This window comes from Cajanus cajan, chromosome 9, assembly GCF_000230855.2.
Source record: "Cajanus cajan strain Asha chromosome 9, NIPB_CcT2T_4, whole genome shotgun sequence".
Taxonomy (NCBI): Eukaryota; Viridiplantae; Streptophyta; class Magnoliopsida; order Fabales; family Fabaceae; genus Cajanus; species Cajanus cajan.
The window spans coordinates 22,946,562-22,972,931 of NC_138525.1; the positions used below are offsets into that span (position 1 = coordinate 22,946,562).

At 35.6% G+C, this 26,370-nt stretch overlaps 1 protein-coding gene across 2 annotated transcripts in view; it reads left to right on the forward strand.

The window, feature by feature from the left end:
* The first annotated feature begins 1,987 nt into the window (after nucleotides 1–1,987).
* Nucleotides 1,988–26,370, forward strand: part of LOC109793281 (CHD3-type chromatin-remodeling factor PICKLE) — a 31,233-nt gene continuing 6,850 nt past the window's right edge. The window contains exons 1-20 of one of the 2 annotated variants that reach the window (XM_083063418.1): nucleotides 1,988–2,132; nucleotides 4,272–4,808; nucleotides 4,916–5,070; nucleotides 5,343–5,504; nucleotides 6,069–6,316; nucleotides 6,424–6,519; nucleotides 6,635–6,771; nucleotides 6,846–7,058; nucleotides 7,199–7,306; nucleotides 8,810–8,860; nucleotides 8,966–9,065; nucleotides 9,925–10,067; nucleotides 10,201–10,304; nucleotides 10,589–10,727; nucleotides 11,041–11,210; nucleotides 19,149–19,215; nucleotides 19,296–19,418; nucleotides 19,999–20,108; nucleotides 20,187–20,268; nucleotides 21,188–21,388. In XM_083063418.1, coding sequence (XP_082919544.1) covers nucleotides 4,958–5,070; nucleotides 5,343–5,504; nucleotides 6,069–6,316; nucleotides 6,424–6,519; nucleotides 6,635–6,771; nucleotides 6,846–7,058; nucleotides 7,199–7,306; nucleotides 8,810–8,860; nucleotides 8,966–9,065; nucleotides 9,925–10,067; nucleotides 10,201–10,304; nucleotides 10,589–10,727; nucleotides 11,041–11,210; nucleotides 19,149–19,215; nucleotides 19,296–19,418; nucleotides 19,999–20,108; nucleotides 20,187–20,268; nucleotides 21,188–21,388 — 2,367 coding nt within the window. In that variant the 5' untranslated portion in view covers nucleotides 1,988–2,132; nucleotides 4,272–4,808; nucleotides 4,916–4,957. Of the gene's footprint in view, nucleotides 2,133–4,235; nucleotides 4,809–4,915; nucleotides 5,071–5,342; nucleotides 5,505–6,068; nucleotides 6,317–6,423; nucleotides 6,520–6,634; nucleotides 6,772–6,845; nucleotides 7,059–7,198; nucleotides 7,307–8,809; nucleotides 8,861–8,965; nucleotides 9,066–9,924; nucleotides 10,068–10,200; nucleotides 10,305–10,588; nucleotides 10,728–11,040; nucleotides 11,211–19,148; nucleotides 19,216–19,295; nucleotides 19,419–19,998; nucleotides 20,109–20,186; nucleotides 20,269–21,187; nucleotides 21,389–26,370 lie in introns of those variants that run through there. The other variant, XM_083063419.1, reaches the window with a different exon arrangement.

Here is a 26,370-nt window from a genome sequence, read left to right on the forward strand (position 1 = left end):
AATAATTTTTTTATTTCTACTATTTATTAATTCTTTTCTTTTTTAATATTTTATTATAATTTTAATTTCTATAATTTTATCTTATTTTTCATTTTATAAATATAATTTAGATTATTCATTTTATAATTAAATTAAATTTTTTTTAGATCTTTTATGAGTTTACATAGAAGAATATATTGAAACCTCTCCATCTTTGAAGGTCGTAGCAACTCCCTATATATATATATATATATATATATATATATATATATATATATATATATATATATATATATATATATATATATATATATATCACGGTAATTTAACTTTTACTTTCTGTATAAAAAAATTTTGAAAATAAAATTCATTTTAAATTTATTTCTTAAAAGGATTAATTTTGTTATTATCATTTGAGAATATATTGATACATGCGCACATTTTTCATAATACATCATTAATATATATTATTAGTATTTTGTTACTTTTAAAAAATAATCTTGTACTTACTCCCTTTTTTATTGGCTTTTTTAATATTTATTATTATTTTTAAATCAAAATAATTATCATGATTTTCAAAATTATATTAAATAATTAATCATTATACTATATATGCACTACAGTCATGTTTATTGAATCAAATGCAACAACCAATTATGTATCAATTAATTATAATTTTATACTTTAATTATTGCTGTTCACTCAAATCTTACTAAAGATTGAGACTGGATTTTCAGTCAATAAGAGTTAAAAGATGAACATGAAGAGTCTATATATGCATTTCTAAGAAATAGAATGAAATAATTACGAGCTATTGATTTATTTTCATAGATAACAACCCATTAGATATTTTTTTCGGAACTGTGTATATATGGCCTTGATTGATATATATATATATATAGCTTTATTTTACTTATGTAGGAAATTGTTGGGACGTACTTCTTTGATACTCATTAATTTCTAAATTTATGTCTTTGAAGAATTCTAGATCGAGGTTACTGGCTAAATTATTAAGTTACAAAAACATCTTAACTAAAATCTAGAGCTGAAGACGTGATGAAATCTGTTTCAAGACTTGAAAATTATGAAAGTTCAATGAGTATTTGACTAGTCATATATAATTTTCCTTTTCGTTATACAATTTAACTTTTTGGCAGTGAACATTTTATATAACAGGAAATACAACATTATCCCATTAGCAACTCAATAAAAATAGTTGTAGCTCAATTTGATGGTACAGATTGAACCTGTTTGAAACTCAACTTCAATATAAATTTTGATGAAAAGTTTTTTAGATATAAGTTACAAGTACTTTTTATGATTTTATTACTCAAAATAAATAATATTTTTGGTATTAAAATTCTTAAAAATATTCTTAAACTTATATTTAAACATGTTGTATTAATCAAAAAATAAATCTTTTAATGATAAATAATTTGCGAGACTTAATTAAACAAGCCCCGTGAAAACTTGCTGGTAATAAAATACGTTTTCTACCTTCATTTTCTTGTTTTATGTATTTTTATTTGACTACAGATGTTCTTGTTCTAAATGATATTTCAAGTATAATAATAATAATAATAATAATAATAATAATAATAATAATGCATATGTTCAACTTTCAATATAATATGAAAATTTATCTCTTTAAAAATTAAATGTATATTTAATTAAAATGATTTAAAAAGAAAATGGTAAAAAATACATTAATTTTTTCAAAACTTTTCCATAGACTAGCGTGGACCAATAAAAAAGTTAAACGTGTATGTACGCTGGTTTCTGATGATAAATATGTCTCAGTCACACGAAAATTTCATGATAACTATTTAAAATAATATTATTTTATTTTAAAATTCGAAAAATTGACGGTTAGTACTTAAAAATAGGGCTGACTCATATTATTTTCCTTAAGAATTCACTAAAAAATAACATAATATAATTTTTATGAAGCATATATATATATATTAGAGCTAAATAGTTGTTTGGGCCGTCACATCATTTCCGCAGCTGTTTAATATTTTCACTGTTCTACTACTAAATTTCTGCTCCTCAGCGACCATAGTAGACTTGCTTTGCTTCTTGCCATCTCTCTTTCCGAACCATTTTCAAATCTGAAGCTCCCGCACTTTCTCATCGCATCATTCTTGCTCTCGGTACATTTCCTTCTTTTCTCTCTCAAATCCGCTTAGTTTCTTTTTGTTGCTTTCAACAACACTGCTGTTGCCGCTATATAAACTTTTCTGTCTTTATGAAAACGCCATATCGAAAGCTATGCATGCGTTCTGATTACGTTCTAGGGTTTCTTTCTCGTTTGCTTCGGCGAAACTGGAATCTCGAAGTAGCTCGAAGTAGCGTGCTTCGGATATAATGCTTGTTCGCCAAGATTCCTCCAATCGGCACCGTGATGGTGTTATGGATGCGTCATTTTTACTTTTCTGCTTAGTTATTTCGTCGTTTTATATGGATCCTTGCGTTTTGCGTGGTCTAAGGGGATTTTGTTTGCTTTGAGTAGTTTTTAGTACTGTTTTGTAACTGTTTTATTTGATTTTCTGTGATTGTATGAATGCACGTGGTGGTGTACCGTTGTTTGCGTAAACTGTTTTGTTGCTAGGTTTTATCTGGAATTACAATGGAGAAGTTTTTGTAATGCTTTGTTGTTTACGATTATGTAGAGGATGCTGTATATACATCTCCAATTGTGTATTTACTGTTTTGTTTTAAGTTTTTTGTTGCTAGGATTTATTTGAAATTGAAACGAAGAAGTTCAAGTGTTGATTTGTTGTTTACTTTGTGAAGAGTATGCCGTAGCATGCGTATCTAATTGTGTATTTATCTCTTGTGTGTAATTGGTAATGTGTGTTTGTTTTCATGGTTGACTTTTTAGTCCACTTATTTGCGTATTTCCTCTTAGGCATTCTCACATTGTTTATTTTACGAGAATGAAGAGCTTATTTTCCCTGTTAGGAAGTTTAGAAACTCCCCATTCATGGACTGACCCTGATTATTGACCTAGATATGATATGAAATTGTTGAATTAATTATATGTCTGCTTCTATGCTGTTTATTTGATTGGATATCCTAAAGACCTATCATTATAGTTTTCCTCCATATTCACTCGCATTATTGAGAAGAAATGGATTATAATCTTATTTTTGAAGGGAAATGGAATAATTTCAGAACTCTATTTGGAGATGATTTTGGAAAGCTGGAAAACTTGCTAGTAATTTTTTCAGCAAAATGATTATTACTCAAGATTTTTGCAAAGATACGGGTTCAAGTAGCTATTTGGTAAGATATGATGTGTTGCCGAGGGAACTTAAAGTCTAGTATTGGGTGTGGAAAGTTATATTAAATAAAGTATTTAAAATAATAGGTATATATATAATATATATATAAATAAAAATTAGTGGTAAATTTAAATTATAATAATTCCAAATGTTACAATTTAAATCAGCAAAATATTGTCATTCATCATTTTTCCATCCCTTGAAATTCTCTACCTGTTCTCCACTTTCTCACCAGGTTGGCTTAAATTCACTTAGTGCTTCTTTATATTTCCCCCTTGTTCTTCTTGCTTGATCTCAGCCATATGATTTGCATATCTATTTATAAAAATGCATACAATATAGGTATGAATGAGACCAAAGTTGGTGTAAAAATGCAAATTTTATGTTTTAAAAACAATGTTTGATTTGGAATTCTAGGAATTAACAGCAAAGTGAGTTCTTGTTTGTCATTTTGGTGTCTTGGGAGATTTCTGAAGATTCATGCACAATTATTCTACACCTCAATGAATCATTGTAAAGCAATACATTAAAACATAAATTTTGAATCTGGGTTTTCACTAGATTGAACTTATTCTTTAACCACATTTTTCTTGTCCAAGAACTGTACAATTTTATTTCTGTAAACTTTGGTCATTCCTCTCAAAATCTGTCACTGGCATTACTGTCATTCCTAGGACTCATTTAGGGAGTGCCAAGGACTCAAGCATATTTATTTATTCAGTTTATAAATGTTGCATTTGGTTTATCTATTTAAGTTTTTTTTTTTGTGAGAAAAAAAATACTACAGGGTAATTATTTTATCACTGGACTTGTGTCTCTGTGATTTTGATCCCTTTGTTTCAGATTATAAGCTTATATGATAGTTAACTTTCTAGGCTTGTACCCGTGTTCACCATGATATTTTTTTTTTCTTGGAAGAAGTTCGATGGACAGTTTTGGTTGATATTTAGAATTTATATGGTGTTATTTCTTCTTGCTTATGCGATAATTCTTTCTTTTTTGCAGAAAATGAGCAGCTCATTTGGGCTTCGAGCAAGATCAAAACACAGACCACTTTATACTATTGATGAGTCAGATGATGATTCAGATGTTTTGCCTAGAAAACGTAAGAAGCCTCAAGAAAAAATTGAGAAAATTGTTAGAAGTGAAACAGTAAGTTACTTTATTGAGTTTATTCCCTTTTTGTGTTAACAATTATCATTTAATTTAAGTCTTGCTTTTTTCTTTGTCATACTTATTTTTCCTAAATTGTGTTTGCAGCTTTGGTATTATAGCATGCTATCTGGCTTTAGTTATCAAATTCATATGAGCTTATTTGATATTGTAGCTTGAAATAAGTAAATATTTCAACTTGTTTTCTTTTTCATCTCTTGTTTTGATGTTTGTATTTCTTCCCTATAATAGAAAGACAATTCATGTCAAGCTTGTGGAGAAAGTGGAAATCTTCTGAGCTGTGAAACATGCACCTATTCTTTCCATCCGAGCTGTATACTCTCACCACTTAAGAGCCCCTTTCGAGACAATTGGAGGTGCCCTGAGTGTGTAAGTTTTTAATACTTTTAACATATATTCTGCTTGAGTGACGCCTTTAAGTTTATGATTATACTTATAATATCTCTCTTCTTTTTTTTTTTTTTTTTTTTTTGCAGGTTAGCCCACTGAATGATATTGATAAGATATTAGACTGTGAGATGCGATCCACCGTAGCTGGTGAAAGTGATGCCACAAAATTGGATTCAAAGCAAAATTTTGTCAAACAATATCTTGTTAAGTGGAAGGGACTATCATATTTGCACTGCACATGGTATATTTATTGAAAGTCATCTATTATTTTTGTAATGCTCCAGCTTCCAATGGTGTCTTGTGAATTATACATAACTTTCTATTCCAGATTGACTTTTGCTCCATCTTTTATTGTATCACGACAATTGTTAGTTTTGAATATTATGTTTTTAAGAATATTATGTTTTTAATTTTCTCTTTCAAAAATGGTATGTTAGGCTTTTATTTGCTCTGAATTTATTTATCACTGTCGTTATTATCTTATCTGTTTACCAGCTACAATTTCTGTTTTAGGGTGCCTGAGGAAGAGTTTCTGAAAGCTTTCAAGGATCATCCAGGTCTAAAGGCCAAAGTAAACAATTTCCATCGTAATATGACCTCAGCCGATATACCTAATGAAGATTTTGTAGCCATTCGGCCTGAATGGACTACGGTTGATCGAATACTTGCATGCAGGTTCATCTATAAGAAACATTATTTTCCACCTCCCTCATTTGAAAAGGATTATGAGATGATTATGTTCCTAATTATTGGCATATTTTGAACATTAGATCGAGTTAAAATTTATTCATTCCAGACTGTTACAGGAGTACTTGCTGGAGTGTGGTTGTTTGGTTTGGTTCAAACTATAGTTCTTGACTTTTTGTTCACTGATTGTTGACATAAGAAGTGAGCTTGCGATGCTGATTACTAGAAAACTGCTGCTAGGGGATGGATAGTTTTAGGTCTTGTTATGAGTCGTGGTTAAGATTTCCATGCAGAAGGTTTTGTTTCCTTGTCATTATTTCCGTACCAAGTTTTTCCTCTAGTCTTCCACCTCTTATGTTTTGATGAATCATAATTTAGTCTTCCTCCTTTCTGTAATGCTATCATCATCATATGTTTGTCATTGACTCGTGAGAAAATGGTGACAATGAACTGAACTATAATGGCTGTGAAAGTTTTCAGAATTATTTTATGCTATTTTTTCTCTGAAAAAGTTGACAAATTCATGTAATATGTTTTGCTTAAATGGTACAGGGGTCACGAAGATAAGAAGGAATATCTTGTGAAGTGGAAAGAGCTTCCATACGATGAATGCTACTGGGAGCTTGAGACAGATGTCTCTGCATTTCAAACAGAAATAGAAAGATACAATACATTTCAGTCTAGATCAAGGAAAATTTTCTCTAGCAAGAAAAAAGGAAGTGTTAAGGATGGTGCTAAATTGAATACGCAGAAGAAAGAATTTCAACAGTATGAACATAGCCCTCAATTTCTTACAGGGGGTATGTATTTTGACTGATCTATTCTTCCGAAAAGTTATGCTTCATATTAATTTTATCATATTTGGATGATCTTGTGATCACCTGATTTCATATTCATATATATGAAGGTACACTGCATTCATATCAACTTGAAGGATTGAACTTCTTAAGATTCTCTTGGTCCAAACAAACTCATGTTATACTTGCTGATGAAATGGGACTTGGTACTTAGTCTCTGTTTCTCTTTCTATTCCCATCTCTAATATCGTTTCCCGTCCCTTCTTAATTTGGAGTTTCAAGAAGTAGTGTTACCTTAGTGGCTGAGTTTTTTTCCTTCAGGAAAAACCATTCAGAGTATTGCTTTCCTTGCATCCCTTTTTGAAGAGAATGTTTCTCCACATCTGGTGGTTGCTCCACTTTCAACATTGCGAAACTGGGAACGGGAATTTGCAACTTGGGCACCTCAAATGAATGTTGTATGTATATAGGATTCCTTAGTTGTATTTCCTTTTATGTATTTACTCTTCTAGCTGGATGTTGGTTTTTGTAGGTTATGTATTTTGGATCTGCCAAAGGTCGTGCTTTTATTAGAGAGCACGAGTTTTACTTTCCAAAGAATCAAAAGAGGATCAAGAACAAGAAATCTAGACAGATAGTTGACGAAAGCAAACAAGAAAGAATAAAGTTTGATGTACTTTTGACATCATATGAGATGATAAATTCTGATACATCATCATTGAAACCTATAAAGTGGGAGTGCATGGTAAACTTCTACTCATCAATTAAGTACTTGAACCATAAAAATAAAATTGCCGCATGCCTCTATTGCTTACTACCTAATTTCATTCTCATTTTTGCTTTTGTGCATAATGCTGACAACTGGACATCTATATCTACGTGCAGATAGTAGATGAAGGTCATCGTCTTAAAAACAAGGATTCTAAATTGTTTTCTTCATTGCAGCAATATTCCAGCAAACATCGTGTGCTTTTGACAGGAACTCCTCTTCAGGTTTATTTAAAATTATGCCATAAATGATTTACTGCTTGTGTCTTAAAATGTTTTAAGATTGGTTAATTTGAATGTGTTTGGTTTGTTTTTCGGGTTTCATGATTTGGTTTGTTAAGAAAGATCATTCATCCATAAAAAATTGTTAATGGATGAATTAGATGGGTTTTATTAAATGGATCATGGATGTATGGAATTTTTTAAATAAGATTTTAATGGATATAAATCGATTTTTTAAATCCTTCTGTTTTAATCCTAAACAAAATATATTGAATTCATCCATCTGCCCCCTCTATTATTAAGTCTATGAGAAGGTAGAGCTATCAAGAGGTGAGATTTTTTATCGTAAGATGCGCATAGAGATTCAGACCAATTATTAGTTAACAATTGAATAGTGAAGTTAATTTAGAATTCAATTTTGTCAAATAAAGCTTTGATAAGATCCTTGGGAGAACCACATCACAAAAGCTATCCATTTTTAGTTGGAGAGAACAAGGCCTTATAAACCACACATCCATACTTCCGATGAGGGAATCAAGTTTTATGCCTTGCACTTGGATCCTAATATCTCACTATGCCAAGTTCCCACACAGTCTGGTTGTGGACTTGCCCTTTTTGACTAGTTTCAGTTGGACATTCCAATGTCGGAATAACCACCTGTGCCTCTCATTTATAGCCGACCCGAGACACAGTGAAAACTTTGATACCAATTGATAAGAACCCGGGGAATTATACCTCAAAAGGTAACTGCTGCAACTGGAGAGCCTTGTAAACCTTACACTAGAATCCCACACTTCACAGCTTTTCCTGATTTTCACCTTGAGGACAAGGTGAAAACTTTTTTTTTTTTGGGGGGGGGGGGGATGAACCTGGGGCTAATCAAGCTCAATTGTAAATAAAGTAAATTAGAAGTCATTGGAGAGGTTGTTACTTTGTTAGAGGAAGTTACTAGTCTTATAAAAAGTGGCAGAGGGGAGTCAAGGGTACTCTTGGAAATGAAAGTAGAGTCAGGGGAACTGCTCTAGAATAATTCACATACTTGTATCCATCTTGTTTAGTCTGTTCCTACGCCAACTTTAGGCTTCAAGCCTTTTGTTTTTGAATTAAAATACTCTTTTCTCTCATTTTTCTTTCACGTGTAACACAACATAATTACACTACTTTACATTAGCAATGAATCTCTATATGTATGATGGCTAGATATTGTGTTTCTGCATACTAGGTTCTGTTCCATAATTATGTATTAACAGGTTTTTTTTTTTTTTTCATCTTTTACATAAATAGTATATTGAAACTATTGCTCTTTATGTAGAGCTTTTGATTTCTGTTCTTGTTCTGGATCAGCAACTTTTATCTAATGTACATGGCTAGATTTTTCTAGTTTTAGTGAAAGTTGCTTATGGTGACTTGTCTAGTAGATTGTTGATTTATATATCCTGGTTACATGTGTTGAATTTTTTTATTGGAAGTTTGAACTTACTTGACAACTTGTTTGATGCATTTCAGAACAAATTGGATGAACTTTTTATGCTGATGCACTTCCTCGATGCTGGAAAGGTAGGTATTGGGACTTGCATTTTAAGAGAATGTCTGATTGTTAAGTTATATAATATATTCATGAAGGTCAAGAGTATCTTATGGATTCTTTTTTGGTTTTGGTAGTTTGGAAGTTTAGAGGAGTTCCAGAAAGAGTTTAAGGATATTAATCGAGAAGAGCAAATATCAAGATTGCATACAATGTTGGCTCCACATCTCCTTAGAAGTATACATCTATCTTATTCTTCAATTAGTTGCATATTCCACCTAATTTGAATGTGAGGATTACTGCCTAGGCTTAGGATTTGCTATATATTGATTGAGCTTATTCCCTATGTTAATTTTATGTTGCCTTATTTTGTGTTCCTTGCATGGATGACGGGGAACCTGTTTTTCTTGCTAGTGGTGATTATCGGATTTCATAATGGTAGCAATTTGTCTAGTTTATCAGATCTTTAAGTATAATTGAGAAAGAAAATAAATCTTTTTGTTTATCATATCTATATCACCCTTTATTACTTTGGGAGAATATATAACATCAAACATCTTAGTCAATGTTAATAAAGTGATTGATTGTTTGTTCAGGACTTGATCATATTGCAAATTGTTGGTTATCCTCTCTGATTCTGTGGACTCTCAAATAACCTTATCTTGTTGAAATTTTGGTCCCTGTGATCCCTTTCGTGAGAAGCGGTAGATCCTAGCACAAGTTGTAGGTCTCATTGTACCAGTAGATCAATATATCAACTAGTGATATAATGATTTGCTGGAAGTTGTTGGAATGATCTATATTTAAATCGGCACAATAAGTTTGTATGAGATCTTGACTTCTATTGAAGAAAGAAATTGACGTTGAATTAATAAAGGGATACTAATATAGTTCGGCTTCCCTTTCCCAAATGAAGTTCAGGAGTTACCATAAATTCTAAAAATTTGATTTGGTTGGTGTAATTTTTGCATTCTAGAAGACAGCTTCTCAGAGGCTACATTATTTTACAGTTAGGATAATATACTTATTAGGCAGTAATTTGTTTATAAAAGATGAATAGCTAAAATGTGGATTTTAATTTTTTACGCCCCTGCAGGAATGAAGAAAGATGTCATGACAGAACTACCTCCAAAAAAGGAACTTATTTTACGTGTTGAATTATGCAGCAAACAAAAAGAATACTACAAGGCAATTTTAACCCGTAATTATCAGATATTAACTCGCCAAGGTGGTGCACAAGTAAGAGTCATGCTTTGGTGGACTGAACTTTTTTGTGTTCTATTCTTAACCTTAGATTCATATAAGAAAAAAGATAAAACATGTCAATACTCAATAGTATTGTTCTTACGTGTTTGGTATGTTTTTGAATCAGATTTCTCTTATCAATGTTGTTATGGAACTGCGTAAGCTCTGTTGTCATCCCTATATGTTACAGGGAGTTCAACCGGATGTTAACGATGCAAAAGAATCATACAAGTAAGCTCTTATGTCTGAAATTGAAACATTGCTTTTTTAGCTTATTTAGTGCTAAATCCTTTTCTGTTTTTATATGAAATTGAAGATTGTGAACTTCTGTTACCAAAATGAAGTATTTAGTATTGTTATGTTTAAAGTCATTATTTTCTCACACAAGTATTTGATATTCTAATATATTCTAACAGTAGTATAATTTGGATAATAAATTAATAATATTAACTACTTTTGTTGGTTAATATTATGATTAAGTTACTATAATTTTCCTTTCCATTTCCATTTGATAGGCAATTGCTTGAATCATCAGGGAAGCTACAGTTGTTGGACAAGATGATGGTGAAGCTTAAAGAGCAACGACATAGAGTCCTCATATATTCCCAATTTCAGAGCATGCTGGATTTGCTTGAAGATTACTGTTCTTACAAGGTAGTCAGTCATATGACAACATGCTATGACTTGATATCAAAGGAGATTATATTTTAGAGATTGTTTGAGTGAAAAATAAAATGCACTTAGCCTCAAGAAATTTACATACATGATGGTTGCAAACCTATTAAATATAGATGCAATTTATAAGAGATAAATAATTAATCCAGTCTACTTCCTAAGTTACAATGTATCCAAGCTACCCAAGTAAGTGAAACAACTATTATTATGTAAATTCCTTTGGTTTATTCAAAATCTACACAGATGAATTTTTGTGTGATATTGATTTTCTTTCATATCTTTTAAACATTAGCATTGGCAGTATGAAAGGATAGATGGGAAGGTTGGAGGAGCTGAAAGACAAATACGGATAGATCGTTTTAATGTTAAAAATTCTTCAAGATTTTGTTTTCTTCTTTCTACTAGAGCTGGGGGATTGGGGATAAACCTTACAACGGCTGACACAGTTATTATATATGACAGGTGAAGCTTTACATTTTCCAACTTTTTTCCCCTTTCTTTTCTTCTAAATTATAACCGTTGTGATTTAAGAATTGTGTGTCAATCTTCAGCACACATAACTCTTATGTATAATGAAAAATAAGGATTTATATGATATGATATGATATGATTAGTTAAGATATGATTAACTCTAATAAATCTTTACAATTTCTTAACACTCCCCCTCAAGTTATATCATATGCACCAAGCTTGTTACAAATGTAATCAAATCGAGGCCCTTTAAGTGATTTTGTGAACACATCTACTAATTGGTTATTAGAGTGGACGAACTCAAATATGATTTCTCTTGAGAACACTTTCTCTCTTACAAAATGACAATCTATTTCTATGTTCTTAGTCTGCTCGTGGAAGATTGAATTGGAGTTTAGTTCCCTGAGTCTCTCCAATTTGGAGTTGCTTGAGTAGTTGTTGTAGCCATGTAATTTTGCTTGTAGTTGTTGCCATAACATGATATTCTGTTTCCACACCGGATCTAACAACTGTATTTTGCTTCTTGCTTCTTCATGAAATCAAGTTATCTCCGATCATAACACAATAGCCAGAGGTAGACCTTCTATCTAATGGTGATCTTGCCCAATTAGCATCAGAGTAACACACAATTTTGGAATTGTCTTTGCCCCCATATAGAAGTCCACAACTCAACACCTTCTTGATATATTTGAGGATCCTTATGATTGCTGTCAAATCTCTATCACAAGGATTGTTGATAAATTGGCTTACCATACTAGGAATGCAATGTCTAGCCTGGTGACAATTAGATAATTGAGTTTGCCAATGAGTCTACAATATCTTTTCAGGTCATTCAATGGCTCCCCCTGATCCGAAAAAAGCATGATGTTGAGGTCCATCGGAGTGTCATTGGAATGACAATCAACTATACCAGACTCAATAAGTAACCTCGATTTCCAAAAAATATTTTAGAGGACCTAGGTCTTTCATCTAAAATTAGCTCTGAAAGTGTGATTTGAGTTGATAAATACCATTGGTGTCATTACAAGTAATGATAATGTCATCAACATATATCACTAAATAAGTGCAAGGATCAGATGAGGAGTGAAGGAAGTAAAAATAGAGTGGTCAACCTCACACTGATTCATACCGAACTCAATTAATGCCAAGCTGAAATGATCAAACTAGGCACGAGGAGATTGCTTTAGGCCATAAATAGAACAAATGAGGCGACATACAAGGTGAGAGTCACTAGAAGTAGTAAAGTAGGGAGTTGGTCCATATAAACCTCTTCGTGCAAATCATTTTAAATATTCATATGTTGCTATTAATCAACAATGAAATGTGACGAGAGAATAGAATGAGAAGAAGAGAGTAGAGGCGGAAGCAGTTTTGCAGAGAAAGAAATTGTAATTTCACTAACTAATCAAAAGTATTACACCTTGACTATTTATAGCTTCAAAGGAAGCTATAGATACATTGACCTGTTGAACAGGTAATCAAAACAGAAAAACAGAAGGAAAAACAAATAGGTAACAAACTAATACAAGAATAAAAGATAATACAACGCAAAGGAGTAAAGATATACTCCAATAGCCCCCCGCAAGGTCAAGTAGGGTGAGACAACGAATCAGCCAACTTGAGCTTGGACCGAAGCTCACAAAACCGAGAAGGAGATAAGGACTTGGTGAGAATATCAGCATACTGATCAATGGCCGGAACATGAACCACACGAAGAAGATTGGCAGCTACTTTTTCCCGAACGAAGAAGAGATCCAGTTTCATATGTTTGGTGCGAGCATGGAGGACAGGATTATGCGCAAGAGCAACAGTGCTCATGTTATCACAGTAGATGATAGGCGAATGATGAGAGACATGTAATTCAGTGAGTAAGGTTTGAATCCACATAACTTCAGCAGGGGCAAGAGCAAGGCTGCGGTATTCAGCTTCAGTGCTGGAGCGGGCAACAACAGTTTGTTTCTTGGACCACCAAGAGATGAGATTGGGTCCAATGAAGATGGCGGCACCAGAGGTGGAGCGACGATCATCAGGGTCAGAGGCCCAATCAGCATCACAGTAGGCATGAATGGACAAGGGAGAGTTAGGAGGAGCGGGTTGGAGATGGAGACCCAAGGAGATGGTTCCCTTTAAGTAGCGAAGAATGCGTTTGACAGCAGACCAATGTTGCTCCAAGGGATTAGACATGAACTGACACACCTTGTTGACCGAAAAACTAATTTCAGGCCGAGTTATTGTTGCATACTGTAAGGCACCAACCACAGATCTGTATAAAGACACATATAGAAATTTGTCAGAACCAGACTTTGAAAGTTTGCATCCAGAGACCATGGGTGAAGAGATAGGTTTGGAGTTTTCCATGTCAGTGCGACTAAGAAGATCACGAACATATTTGCTTTGAGTGAGGGTGAGTGAGCCATCAGAATTGGTTTTGACTTCAATGCCAAGAAAGTAATCCAATCGACCAAGGTCCTTAAGGGAGAAGGCGGAATTGAGCTGAGAGACAATATTACTGAGGAAGGTAGTATTATTGCCAGTGATGATGATATCATCAACATAAACAAGAATATAGATGATGTTATCAGCATGGGAATAAACAAAGAGAGAGGGATCACACTTGCTGATCTGAAAGTTGAGGTGAAGCAGAGTGGCCTTTAGTTTTTCAAACCAAGCACGCGGAGCTTGTTTAAGACCATAAATGGCCTTGTGAAGTTTGCAGACCAGGGATTTGTCAGATGACTCAAAACCAGGAGGCTGGGACATGTAAACTTCTTCATCAAGGTGGCCATTAAGGAAGGCATTGTTGACATCCAGCTGCTGAATGGACCAGTGATGGGTGAGAGCAAGGGTAAGAATAAGGCGGATGGTAACAGGCTTTACAACCGGAGAGAAGGTCTCAGTATAGTCAAACCCAAATTGTTGATGAAAACCTTTGGCAACGAGGCGAGCTTTGTGTTTGTGAATAGTTCCATCAGGATTCTCTTTGATGCGAAAAACCCACTTACAACCAATGGTTGTTCTGTGGGAGGGAAGAGGTACTAAGGTCCAGGTGCCATTAGCCATTAATGCATCATATTCCTGCTTCATGGCAGCAAGCCAGGTGTCACTGGCCAGGGCTTGTTTGGTGTTCTTGGGTTCAAAATGTGTGAGTAAAAGGGTGGGTTGCAGTCGAGGTTTGACAATACCCGCTTTAGCCCGAGTGGTCATGGGATGGAGATTGACAGGTGGAGCCTCAGCACGAGTGGGTAAGGAGGCCGAGGATAAGGCACTGGGCCTAGGAGAAGTGTGACTAGGCCGAGAGGAGGAAGAGTCAGGAGAAATAGTTGGTGAGGCTGGAGACGGAGAGGGGAAGGTGACAGGAGCCTGAGGATTTGTGATAACAATAGGTACAGAAATGGATGATGAGGATGAACTGGGAGTGGATGTTGGGAACAAGGTTGGGTATGGAAAGCGAGTCTCGCAGAAGATGACATCTTTGGAAATGAAGACTCTACCGGATGGAGCAAGGCACTTGTAACCCTTGTGAGAAGTGGAGTAACCCAAGAATATGCATTCTTGAGAGCGAAATTGAAGTTTGGTTTTATTGTAGGGCCGAAGGTGAGGAAAACACGAACAACCAAAGACACGAAGGAAGTTGTAGTCAGGGAGCTGATAAAACAGTTTCCGAAAAGGGACATCCTGCTGAATTGAAGAAGAGGGCAGTCTATTGATGAGATAGAAACTTGTTAGGAAGGCATAATCCCAAAAAGACATAGGAAGTTGAGCTTGGGCCAGCAAGGTAAGACCTAATTCAACAATGTGACGATGTTTGCGTTCCACAACACCATTTTGGTGGTGAGTGTGGGGACAAATGATGCGATGATGAATACCATGTTGAGCTAGGTAAGATGTGAAAGAGTGGAATTCACCACCCCAATCTATTTGGATTGCCTTAATGGGTAATTGGAATTGATTCTGAACCATGGCGTGAAATTGTTTAAAAACATCAAGCGTGTGAGCTTTGCTCTTGAGTAAAAAGATCCAAGTGAACCGAGTATGGGCATCAACAAACGTAACATAATATTGGTAACCATTATCAGACAAAACAGGGGCAGGGCCCCATAGATCACTGTAGATTAATTCAAAGGGAGTATGATAAACAGTTTTAGATAACTGAGAGGGTAATTTGTGCGATTTGCCAAGACAACATGAAGTGCAAAAATCTGAAACACTTTTATTTATGATGGGAAAGTTACACAATTTGAATACAGTTTTGATTACATCATTATGGGCATGCCCCAATCTAGAATGCCAAGTGGCATAGGAAACAGAATTAGAAGAAACTGTATGAGTAGAGGGTAGAACAGCAGGAGGTTGTCTTGGCAGAAGCAAAGATGGAAACTGATATAAGCCATCAGGACCGACAACTCCAAGGAGAAGAGTTTCATGGGTGTCCTGTGATTTAACCAAACAAAAGGTTGAGTGAAATTCAAAGAATACAGAGTTATCCTTACAGAACTGACTCACACTAATCAGGTTTTTGGTGATAGTAGGAACATAGAGAAGATTATGAAGACTAAGAGAAATGTGAGGTTTGAGAGGAGAAGAGAAATGAGTAACACCTGAGGAGTTTATGGGAAGGCCTTGGCCATTTCCAATGACAATCTGGTCGGGTCCTTCAAAAGGGGTGTATTGTTGTATATTGTGAGAGACGTTAGTGACATGATTGGAGGCGCCAGAGTCAGGATACCATATATTGTTGCCAGGGGAGGAAGAAGACATGGCCAAAGCTGAAGGAGAAGCGTGAAGGTTCCCAGGAGAGATAAGGTATGCATGGGATGGGTTAGGATTGGGTGGTCGAGGCCCCAGAACGCCATTAGAGAAATTAGCAGGGCGAGGTGCAGATTGAGATTGAAAGAGGGAGGGGTTATAGCCAAAAGCGGGATGAGTAGTGGAGGTGTTGGTGGGAAAGGGGTTATCAAGGGGTATGGTGGGAACGAAGTTGCTATCAAACCGATAATAGCAAGTGGAGGCAATGTGACCATAACGATGACAGACCTGACATTGTGTGCCAGAAAACCTGCCACGGCCACGGCCAAAGCGATGGTTGGAGTAGCCACCGCGCCCACTACGTGCACCCTGTCGTCCGCCGCGGAAGGAGGAAAATTGAGAATCTTGATGGGTAAGGTTGGCTTGGGGTTGCAGATCAGGGGTGTTAGTGCTCGAAGAGGATTCAAGAAGATTGACAGAGACAAGATTCTTCTTCTTGAATTTTTCAAGGCGGGATTCATGGGCAAGAAGGAGAGTTTCAACCTCTTCGATGGACAGAACATCAAAGCGACTGCTTATTAGGGAGATAGTGGACTCGTATTCCTCTGGTAGGCCTTCAAGAACAATGTCCAAATGTTCTTTAGAGGAGACAGAATCACCAATGGCTGTGAGAGAGTCAACCAGGGATTGGATGCGAAGGAGATAATCAGAGATGGTGCGGTTGTCAAGGGTGGTGCTGCGAAGATCACTGCGAAGTTGTCTTGCTCTGGCGTTGGTGTGGGCATGGAAGTAGGCATGGATCTTGTCCCAAATCTGGAATGAGGACTTGCAACCGATGACGCGGGTGAGCATGTCCTTGGACATGGAAGATTGCAACCAGGAAAGAAGTAATTGGTCTTGTTGTTCCCAAGCCAAATACTCTTCAGAGACACGATTGGCATCTCTGTCTGAAACCGTGAGAAATTTCGGAGGAATTTGAGGATTGACCAGAAAGTGATGAAGGCGATGGCCTTTGATGACAGGTTCCACTTCTTGACACCAAAGAAGGTAATTCTTGGTGTCAAGTTTCTCAGAAATAGTATGGGCAAAGGTGAGGGAGGGAGACGAGGAGGGTTTTACTAGGGCAGCTTGAAAGTGTGGTGGTGCAGTTGAGTCAGACGATGGTGCTTCGTCAGCCATGGGGAGAGATCAACAGTGAAAGGAAAAAAAGGGGGGGCAGAGAAAGAAGGGAGGAGGGTTGGAAGAGATAAAGATGGGGAGGATCGATGAGCTCTATGATACCATATTAATCAACAATGAAATGTGACGAGAGAATAGAGTGAGAAGAAGAGAGTAGAGGCGGAAGCAGTTTTGCAGAGAAAGAAATTGTAATTTCACTAACTAATCAAAAGTATTACACCTTGACTATTTATAGCTTCAAAGGAAGCTATAGATACATTGATCTGTTGAACAGGTAATCAAAACAGAAAAACAGAAGGAAAAACAAATAGGTAACAAACTAATACAAGAATAAAAGATAATACAACGCAAAGGAGTAAAGATATACTCCAATAGTTGCAATGGCCAATGATGAATGACAGCCATAGAAAGAACCAAACAAACAAAAGTCATCTTGGCTATTAGAGAGAAAGCATCCTCATAATCAAGGCCATAGATCTGAGTATAGCCATTGGCAACCAATCGTGCTTTAAAGCAGTCAATACTATCATCCGGTGCAACCTTTATCGTGTACACCCATCGACAACCAATTGTAGACTTGTCAAGAGACAAAGGCACCAACTCCTATGTGCCACTAGTATGTAAAGAATTTGTTTCATCCAACATTGCTTGTCTCTACCTAGAATCGGCCATAACTTCACCTGTAGACCTAGGAATAATAACAAAATCCAAAAATGAAATAAAAGAAAAATAGGAAGGAGACAATTGATGACATGAAATAGTGCATGCATATAAAGGGTTAGGATTACGAGTAGATCGAATACCGCTGTGGATGGTAATGAGAAACTCGGGTAAAGGAGATTCAGGTGTAGGGAGCGTTGTCGAATAGTTGTTTGGAACAAGAGATGATGCTGGAAGATGTGTATGTGGAACCACTTGTGGATGTCGTGTCCTTTGTTGATAAACAAGTAATGGTGGTCGATTAATGACTGTAGTTGGAGTTGGAACATTAGGTTGAGCATGCAGAGGAGGATGATTGATAGCATCCTCAGAGAAGAAAGAAGAGGACTCAAAGAAAGAGACATCAGCTAAAACAAGGTATAATTGAAGTTGTGGATAGAAGCATGTTGGTAAACGCCATGGACAAAGTGGAAGTGGGAGCAACCATGGGAGATGAGGTAGAGAGGGACCGGAACCAAACAGGGCCAAGTAGAGGCCAAATAGGATCATTAGAAGTAGTCGTTGAGGGATAGCTAGGTATTGTTCACGTAGTGAAAAAAATTCTAAGTTCTAGATATCAAGTTGTGATTTAGGAATTGTGTGTCAATTTTTAGCATAAATAACTCTTATTTATAATGAAAAATAAGGATTTATATGACATGATATGATTAATCCTAATAAATTTTCACAATATCTTAACAATAACAATAGCCTTATCCGACAAAGTGTAGTTGGCTACATGGATCACACCGTGCTATTGTCAAAAACCAAATTTGTATGAACCTTATTTACCATGCAATCCTTTTCAATAATTTCTTTGATCGTCTTGGATTTCCTCTAGCCTTTCTTGCATGGTTAAAGATCATATGATCTACTTTCCTTACTAGTCCCTCCAATGCCCTTTTCTGCATATGTGCAAACCATTTTAAATGATTTTTTTTCATATCCTTGATAAGTGTCATACCAATATTTTCTTATATGCAATCCTTTTGTATCTTTTCCTTTGTTGTGGTGCCACACGTCCTAATAAATACTCTCATTTTTGTTACTTCCACTTTTTTCTTTTGCTGTCCCTTTAAAATTCAACATTCACTGCCATAGAGTATAGTTGGTTCTGTAGTCCTATGACAAAATTTAACTTTGAAGTTGGTAGATACTTTGTTGTCACAGATTACCCCCAATGTCTTTCTCTGTTATAGCCACCTAGCTTATATCATATGTGGTATCATTAATTTTCCCATCATTTTTTGTAATATTGAATTTCAATAATTTTTCACTTTAATTTTTTGATTGAATTGTCACTAGTGATTGGAATCCTCATGCTGATTTACAAGCTATGGCCAGAGCTCATCGACTTGGACAAACTAACAAGGTTGGGATTTGTTCTTCATCAGTATGTAGTTGATTATTGTTGACTTGAGATATCACAGTAGTTCTTGTATTGTATTGTAGGTGATGATTTATAGGCTTATAACAAGGGGAACAATTGAAGAAAGGATGATTCAGATGACAAAGAAGAAAATGGTTTTAGAACACCTGGTTGTAGGGAGGCTAAAGGCTCAAAACATTAACCAGGTAAATGATGCCCTATGTTGTCAAGATTGATAACAACATTTTTCAGTCTCATTGCCAAGGTCACATGTATGTAATTCAGATTAATTAGTTGTTATCTTACATCTTGTGCTTTTTTCAAGTAAAAAGTAATGATATTGATTATTGACTAAGATTGTGGAAACTGTATGGCAATGGATGTCAAATAGTAGTATGGCATCTGGTCGTCTATCTTAGGATTATCAGAAATCTCTTCTTTTGTCAAATGAATAATCATGTATGGTCATTTATTGTCATCCTCACAATTACTATTTACTATCTTGTTTATTTTATCTTTTTACAATATTGGGTAATTTGTAGGTATTGTTAACCAATATGTTTGGACCGGAAATATGGGTGTCGTTACCATCTTTATGTCTGTTTGATTTTGAGTATGAGATATGCATAACATTATGTTAAACATATTATACTTTTATATATATATAAAATACCAACAGAAAATGTTGATTAGGATATTTGAATTCCTTAATAATGATATGAACTATATCCAATTAAAAATTAGTATTTATGAAGATTTCTGTGTAAATTTGACAATTGTGGTTAGGAAGAGTTAGATGATATTGTAAGGTATGGCTCAAAGGAGTTATTTGCTGATGAGAATGATGAGGTGGGCAAATCTCGTCAAATTCATTATGATGATGATGCTATAGACAGGTAATCAAGAACTTGCATTCCTCAAGTAAATATTACTAAACCTAAGAATTTTATTTCATGAGTTTTTGTTCGTAATAGATTGTTGGATCGCAATCAAGTTGGAGATGAAGAGGCTGCTTTGGATGGGGAAGATGAAGATGGATTTCTGAAGGCCTTTAAGGTTGACTCTATCATATAATCTTTGCATATGCATTCTTATACTTTGGTCCTCCCATTTTTTTTTCTTTCTATCTTACTTGCATTCTTGCATATGCATTCTTTGGTTATTGGTCATTTGAGGTGTTATTGTTTTCTGTCCAATCATTTGTCATTTTAAGGTAATAAATGTATATAGACATATTAAGACACACATGGATACACATAACTTATCCAAAAGAAATTTTAGTGGTCTATGCATTCCTAAGAAGTTTTGATGATCTCTTTGGTGCCAATTTACCTTGGTCCTCTTTTCTTTTAAATTTGTTCCCCTTTAGTTTTTGTAATGCTTTTATTGCAATATGTTCTTTTTGGCATGACTGCTGAATTAGGGCACAGAACTACTTGGAAACAAAATGTTTCTTTTTGTAATCTTGCAAACAATTTTTTATGCTTAAATTGATAGTTTTTTTCCTTCATTATATTTGTGAAATGAAAATTTTCTCTGCCTTGAACTATGTGCAATAATAAGTTGAAAATATGCTAAATAAAAATGTTCAATATTGGAAATTTAGCTAATTGATAACACTCAAGTGCAAAAATGAACTCATCACATTCCTAGTACTTTTTATGGTGGTCTTTTGAAACTCAAATAGTGCCAAATTCATAAGTGCAATTTTCTTTGAATGGTTTCTACAAAAGCAAAATTGTTCTTGATGGTACTACTACATACTTCAGGGCCCAGGAAAAAGTTATGTGAATAGTAAAGTGGCAGTAGTTTTTGTTGGAGGAGCTTTCAGCCTCTATTACTTTCCTAGAACCATTTATCTATCAACAACAATTGTGCTTTTAAAAAAATAGCAAATAATGCTCAAAATATCTTTGTTCCCATTCTTTCAGGTTCTTTGCTTTTCATTGACTAAATGGATTGTTATATGTTCTAGGTGGCAAATTTTGAATACATCGAGGAAGTTGAGCCAGCAGAGGAGGTAGCACAAAATATAGCAAAGGAGAATCAATCCTCTGAGACCAGTTCCAAAAGAACAAATTACTGGGAAGAGTTGTTAAAAGACAGGTATGAAGAGCATCAAGTTGAAGAGTTAAATGCCTTGGGCAAAGGGAAGCGAAACCGCAACAAATGGCTGGTATGTTATGCAGGTGTTTATGCTGCTTACAAGTATTAATTTACGAGAAAATTTGTTTATTTTTTTTGTCTTTTTTTAATGAGTTAATGTATGATTACATTCGATTAGAGAATAGGACAATAAATACTTTTATTATCAACTGTATTGATTAAGTCTAATATAGTAAGTTTTCTGTTAAGATTTGCCAACTCATTAAGTTGGTTAGTTAGTTAGGATTGTTATCTACTTTGCTCAGACTTGTTCTCTATATATGTAGTTGGTACCTCACGGATACTACTTACTCTTGATTTTCATTAATAATACATTTTACTGAATTTCTCTAAACTTTATCCTTCTATATGGTATCATCGTGAGCACATTGAGATCTGGGAATCGTGTTCTTTTCGGCTTTGGTTCTGCATCATCTTCCGTTGCGTCTTTTGGTTGCACGACATTATTCGTCCCTGTTCCTGATCGCAATCTTCTTGCGCTCTCTGTTGAGACTTTGTTTTGTCCCACTCCTTTTTCGATTCTTGAAAATTTTCTTGTAAATTTCTCTTTGTTTCTGCTTCCAATCTTGCTCTAATGGCTTGCACACCTGAAAATTCTAATCAAACTTCCTCAAGTGTTTCAAACACCTTCTCACAAATTGTCACATGCAAACATGATGGGAAAAATTTCGTTACCTGGCAGCAACAAGTCACAACTGTAATTCGTGCACATGATCTTGAGAGATTTGTTGTCAATCCAAAGATTTTGATGAATTACCTTACCGATGAGGATCACGATGCCAATAACGTCAACTAGAGCTGTCAAAATGGGCTGTGGCCTGTGGCCCAACCCGACCCACCTTGAAAACGGGCTGAGCCGGGCCAAAAAAATTGGAAGTTTTATAGTAGGTGGATATATATAAACCCGGCCCACTTTCACCCAGCCCACCCGGGCTAAACCCGTGGTGGGTCGAGCAACCCACCAGCCCACCAATTATTTTTTGTAATAGAAATTTAATTATGATTTGTTGTTAATTTTGTATGATGGGATATTGAAAATTTTTATTTTGGACTTTTATCATGATTTGTATTTAATTTTGTATGATGAGTTATGACTTATGGCTATTAATGATGTTAATTTTATGACTATTATGTTAATTTATAATTAATTTAAATTTTTGAATTTTTGGTGGGTTGGCCCGTATAACCCACCAACTTGTGGTGGGCCGGGCCAGGCCAGGCCAGAAAAATTTTGAGAAAATCAAAAGTGGGCCAAGTTGGGTTGGCTCGTTTTTAAAGTGGGTCAAGGTGGGCCGACCCACATGGCCGGACTAACCCATTTTGACAGCTTTAACGTCAACCCTGAGTATGCTACATGGGATTGCAAGGACTCACTCCTTTTTTTTGTGGCTCTTGACTACACTTTTTGAATCGATTCAGGCAGGCATTGTCTCCTGTCGTCACTTGTATCAGATCTGAGATATGGTGTTTCAACACTTTAATTCTCTCACCAAAATTAAGGCGACATAGCTTTGACTTGAACTCTGCACTATAAAGAAAGGTACAAGAACTTGTTCTGAATACTTGCTTCGCATCAGTACTATCATTAAAACTCTTGTTCGATTGGAAGTCCTGTATCAACCCGCGAACATGCTGAATGTATCATTGGAGGTCTCCCACCTGAATACGACTCATTGATCTCTACAATCACTGCCTTTGTCAGTTGCCATGAGGTTCTCTCTCTCGAAGAACTTGAAACCATGATTCTTCCTCAAGAAGCGAGACTGGAACAAGCAAAGGCAACAGTGATTCAAGAACCCTTAACAATTAATCTTGCCCAAACTGCTCCAGCTGCAAATGGAGCTCCGAATGTGAATTTGGAATTTCAGTAGCCACAAATGCCAAATTCTCAGCCAAATATGTTTCAGAATTCTTCGTTTGAATCTCAAGGTGGGTTCAGTGGTTTTTCTTATCAGAATCATGATGGAGGACGTGGTCGTGGTGGTGCACGTGGGGGCAGAAATTGTGGTCCTCATGTTCAATGCCAAATATGTCAAATCCGGGCACGAGGCCTCCACGTGTTATCAACGCACAAGTGGATTGTCTCTTGGTGGTTTTGGGCTACCTTTTGGCCCAACGTTTTCTCCTTACCCCACCTTTGGTCTTGGGTCTCAGAATGGTTATAGGTCTCAGAATCTTGGACTTGGCTCAGCTTTTCTTCCTACCACCGGAGCTATTCCTTATTATGGATCTGCCAACATGCTTGGACTCTTAGGCCCAACACAGTGGCCTACTTATGCATTGGGTGGTTCCTTTGGATTCACTTTCCCTAGTCCTGGCTTTACACCACCTGGGTTCACATTTCCAGCATCATCCTCTAACCAGCAAGCTCATTCGGGTGCTGCATCTTCTGCTTAATGTTCTGCTCCAACTTTAAACACTGCTACAACATGGATTCCTGATTTGGTGCTTCCCACCATGCTACTCTTGATCCACAACATCTTTTGTAGAGTGCTCAATTTACAGGAGCTGAGCACATTGTCATGGCCAATGGCCAAGGTACATCTATTGCCTCAATTGGTTCTAATATGTTTAGGTCCCCTATTCATTCTTCCACTGATCTGTCCCTAAAGGATCTCTTACTTGTCCCCACCTTAACCAAAAATTTAATCAGTGTTTCTAAGTTCGCTAGAGACAATAATGTCTACTTTGTATTCTATCCTTATTCTTATTTTGTCAAATCACAGGATTTGAACGAGACTCTTCTTGAAGGAAAACTTGGTGAAGATGGTCTCTATCGTTTTCATTCATCTTTAGCAAAGAATGAATCAATCAAAGCTAACATCAAGAAGAATTCAGTTTCAATTTCATTTGAACTGTGTATTTTTCTTTCTGAAAAATGTACAAATACTGTTCCTAGTACCTACAAACAATGGCATTTGCGGTTAGGGCATCCACATCATGATGCTCTAACTAAAGCCTTAAAAATTTGTAATATTCATATTCCCACGGTTAATAAAATTTCTGATTATTATGAGTCTTGTATTGCAAAATCTCATAGAATTCCTTCTCTACCTTCAACTACAGTTTATTCTAAACCATTTGAACTCGTTTTTCTAGATGTCTGGGGACCTACATCATTAGAATCTAGTTGTGGTTATTTGTACTTCTTAATGTGTGTTGATGCATGTACTTGATATATGTGGATTTATCTTCTTTGCAGAAAATTATATGTATTTTCTCATTTTCTAAATTTTAAAGCTCTAGCAGAAAAATAATTTCATATTCCTCTAAAATCAGTTTAAACTGATGGTGGTGGTGAATTTCGTTCTTTAACTTCCTTTCTACAACAACATGGTATTATTCACAGACTTACCTGTCCCTATGCTCATCATCAAAATGGCATGGTTGAAAGGAGACACAGACATGTGGTTGAGCTTGGTTTAGCCATGATATATCATGCTTCATTACCATTGAAATTTTGGGATCATGCCTTCTTGACTACCACCTATCTAATCAATACGTTAACCTCTTCATCAGTTGGTTATCAACCATCCTACAAGCTGATCCACAATAAGGATCCTGATTATAAGTTTCTAAAGATCTTTGGCTGTTCCTGTTTTCCACTACTTAGACCTTACAATCAACACAAAATCCAACCCAGATCCGAGGAGTGTGTATTTTTGGGATACTCTCCTAGCCATAAAGGTTATAAATGTTTAAGTAAATTCGGAAGAATTTATATCAGCAAAGATGTTGTATTCAATGAAGGCAGATTTCCCTACAATAATCTTTTTTACTACAAAATTAAATGTCTCTACTTCTACAACTTCAGTGTCTACAATTTCCTCTCTTGTTTGTTCTCACAATCCATCTTCCCTGCACCAATTCAACCTAGAATTTCCTCCAACTCAAGCTCCTTAGAACCCAATTCTCTCAACTCTGCTTCTGCACCTGCATCTTCAACCTCTACATCATCTGGCATTGCTCCTGCATCTGTTGACACACTTGTTGCTCCTCTAGTTTCATCTCAGCTCCCTGTTTCTCAGCACCTATCTCCTATTGCAACTGTATCCCCTTAGGTTCTATCCTCTGCCAGACCTCTTAATGTTCATCCCATGACTACTCGATCCAAAAATGGAATTATCAAACCTAGAATCAATCCTACACTCTTGCTTTCCAACATTGAACCAAAGACAATTAAAGTTGCTCTCACTGACCCTAATTGGTTTGCTGCCATGCAAGCTGAAATCAAAGCTTTACATGACAATAGTACATGGAGACTAGTTGAATTACCTTCTGGCAGAAAACCCATTGGATGTAGATGGGTTTTCAAAATTAAAGAAAATCCTGATGGTTCAATTAATAAATACAAGGTCAGACTTGTTGCCAAGAGCTTTCATCAAAAACTTGGCCTTGATTTTTTTGAAACCTTCTCTCCAGTAGTCAAATGCGTGACAATCAGGATTGTTCTTTCTCTTGCAGTCTCTTTTCAGTGGCCTCTTCGACAGCTTGACATCAACAATGCGTTCCTTAATGGAATGCTCGAGGAGGACATCTATATGTCTCAACCTCTTGGCTTTATTGAACCTAGAGGCTGGAACCAAACATCTTGTTTGCAAACTGCAAAAATCTCTTTATGGCCTAAAGCAGGCCCCTCGAGCTTGGTTTGAAAGATTAACATCTATCTTACTCATGCTTGGGTTCAACAAAAGCAAATTGATTCTAGTCTGTTTATTTTCTTTGTTTCAACAACTACTGTCTATATGCTTGTCTATGTGGATGACATTATCCTCACTGGAAATTCTCCCTCCTTATTGCAAAAAATAATTGATCAGTTCAATGAAATTTTTTCTCTTAAAGATCTTGGTACCTTAGATTACTTCTTGGGTATTGAAGTCAAATCTCTTTCTAAAGGGAGGTTATTATTGTCTCAAGATAAGTATATTGCTGATCTTCTTACTAAGTTAAAAATGGAAGACTCTAAGGGAATGTCTACTCCTATGGTTGGTG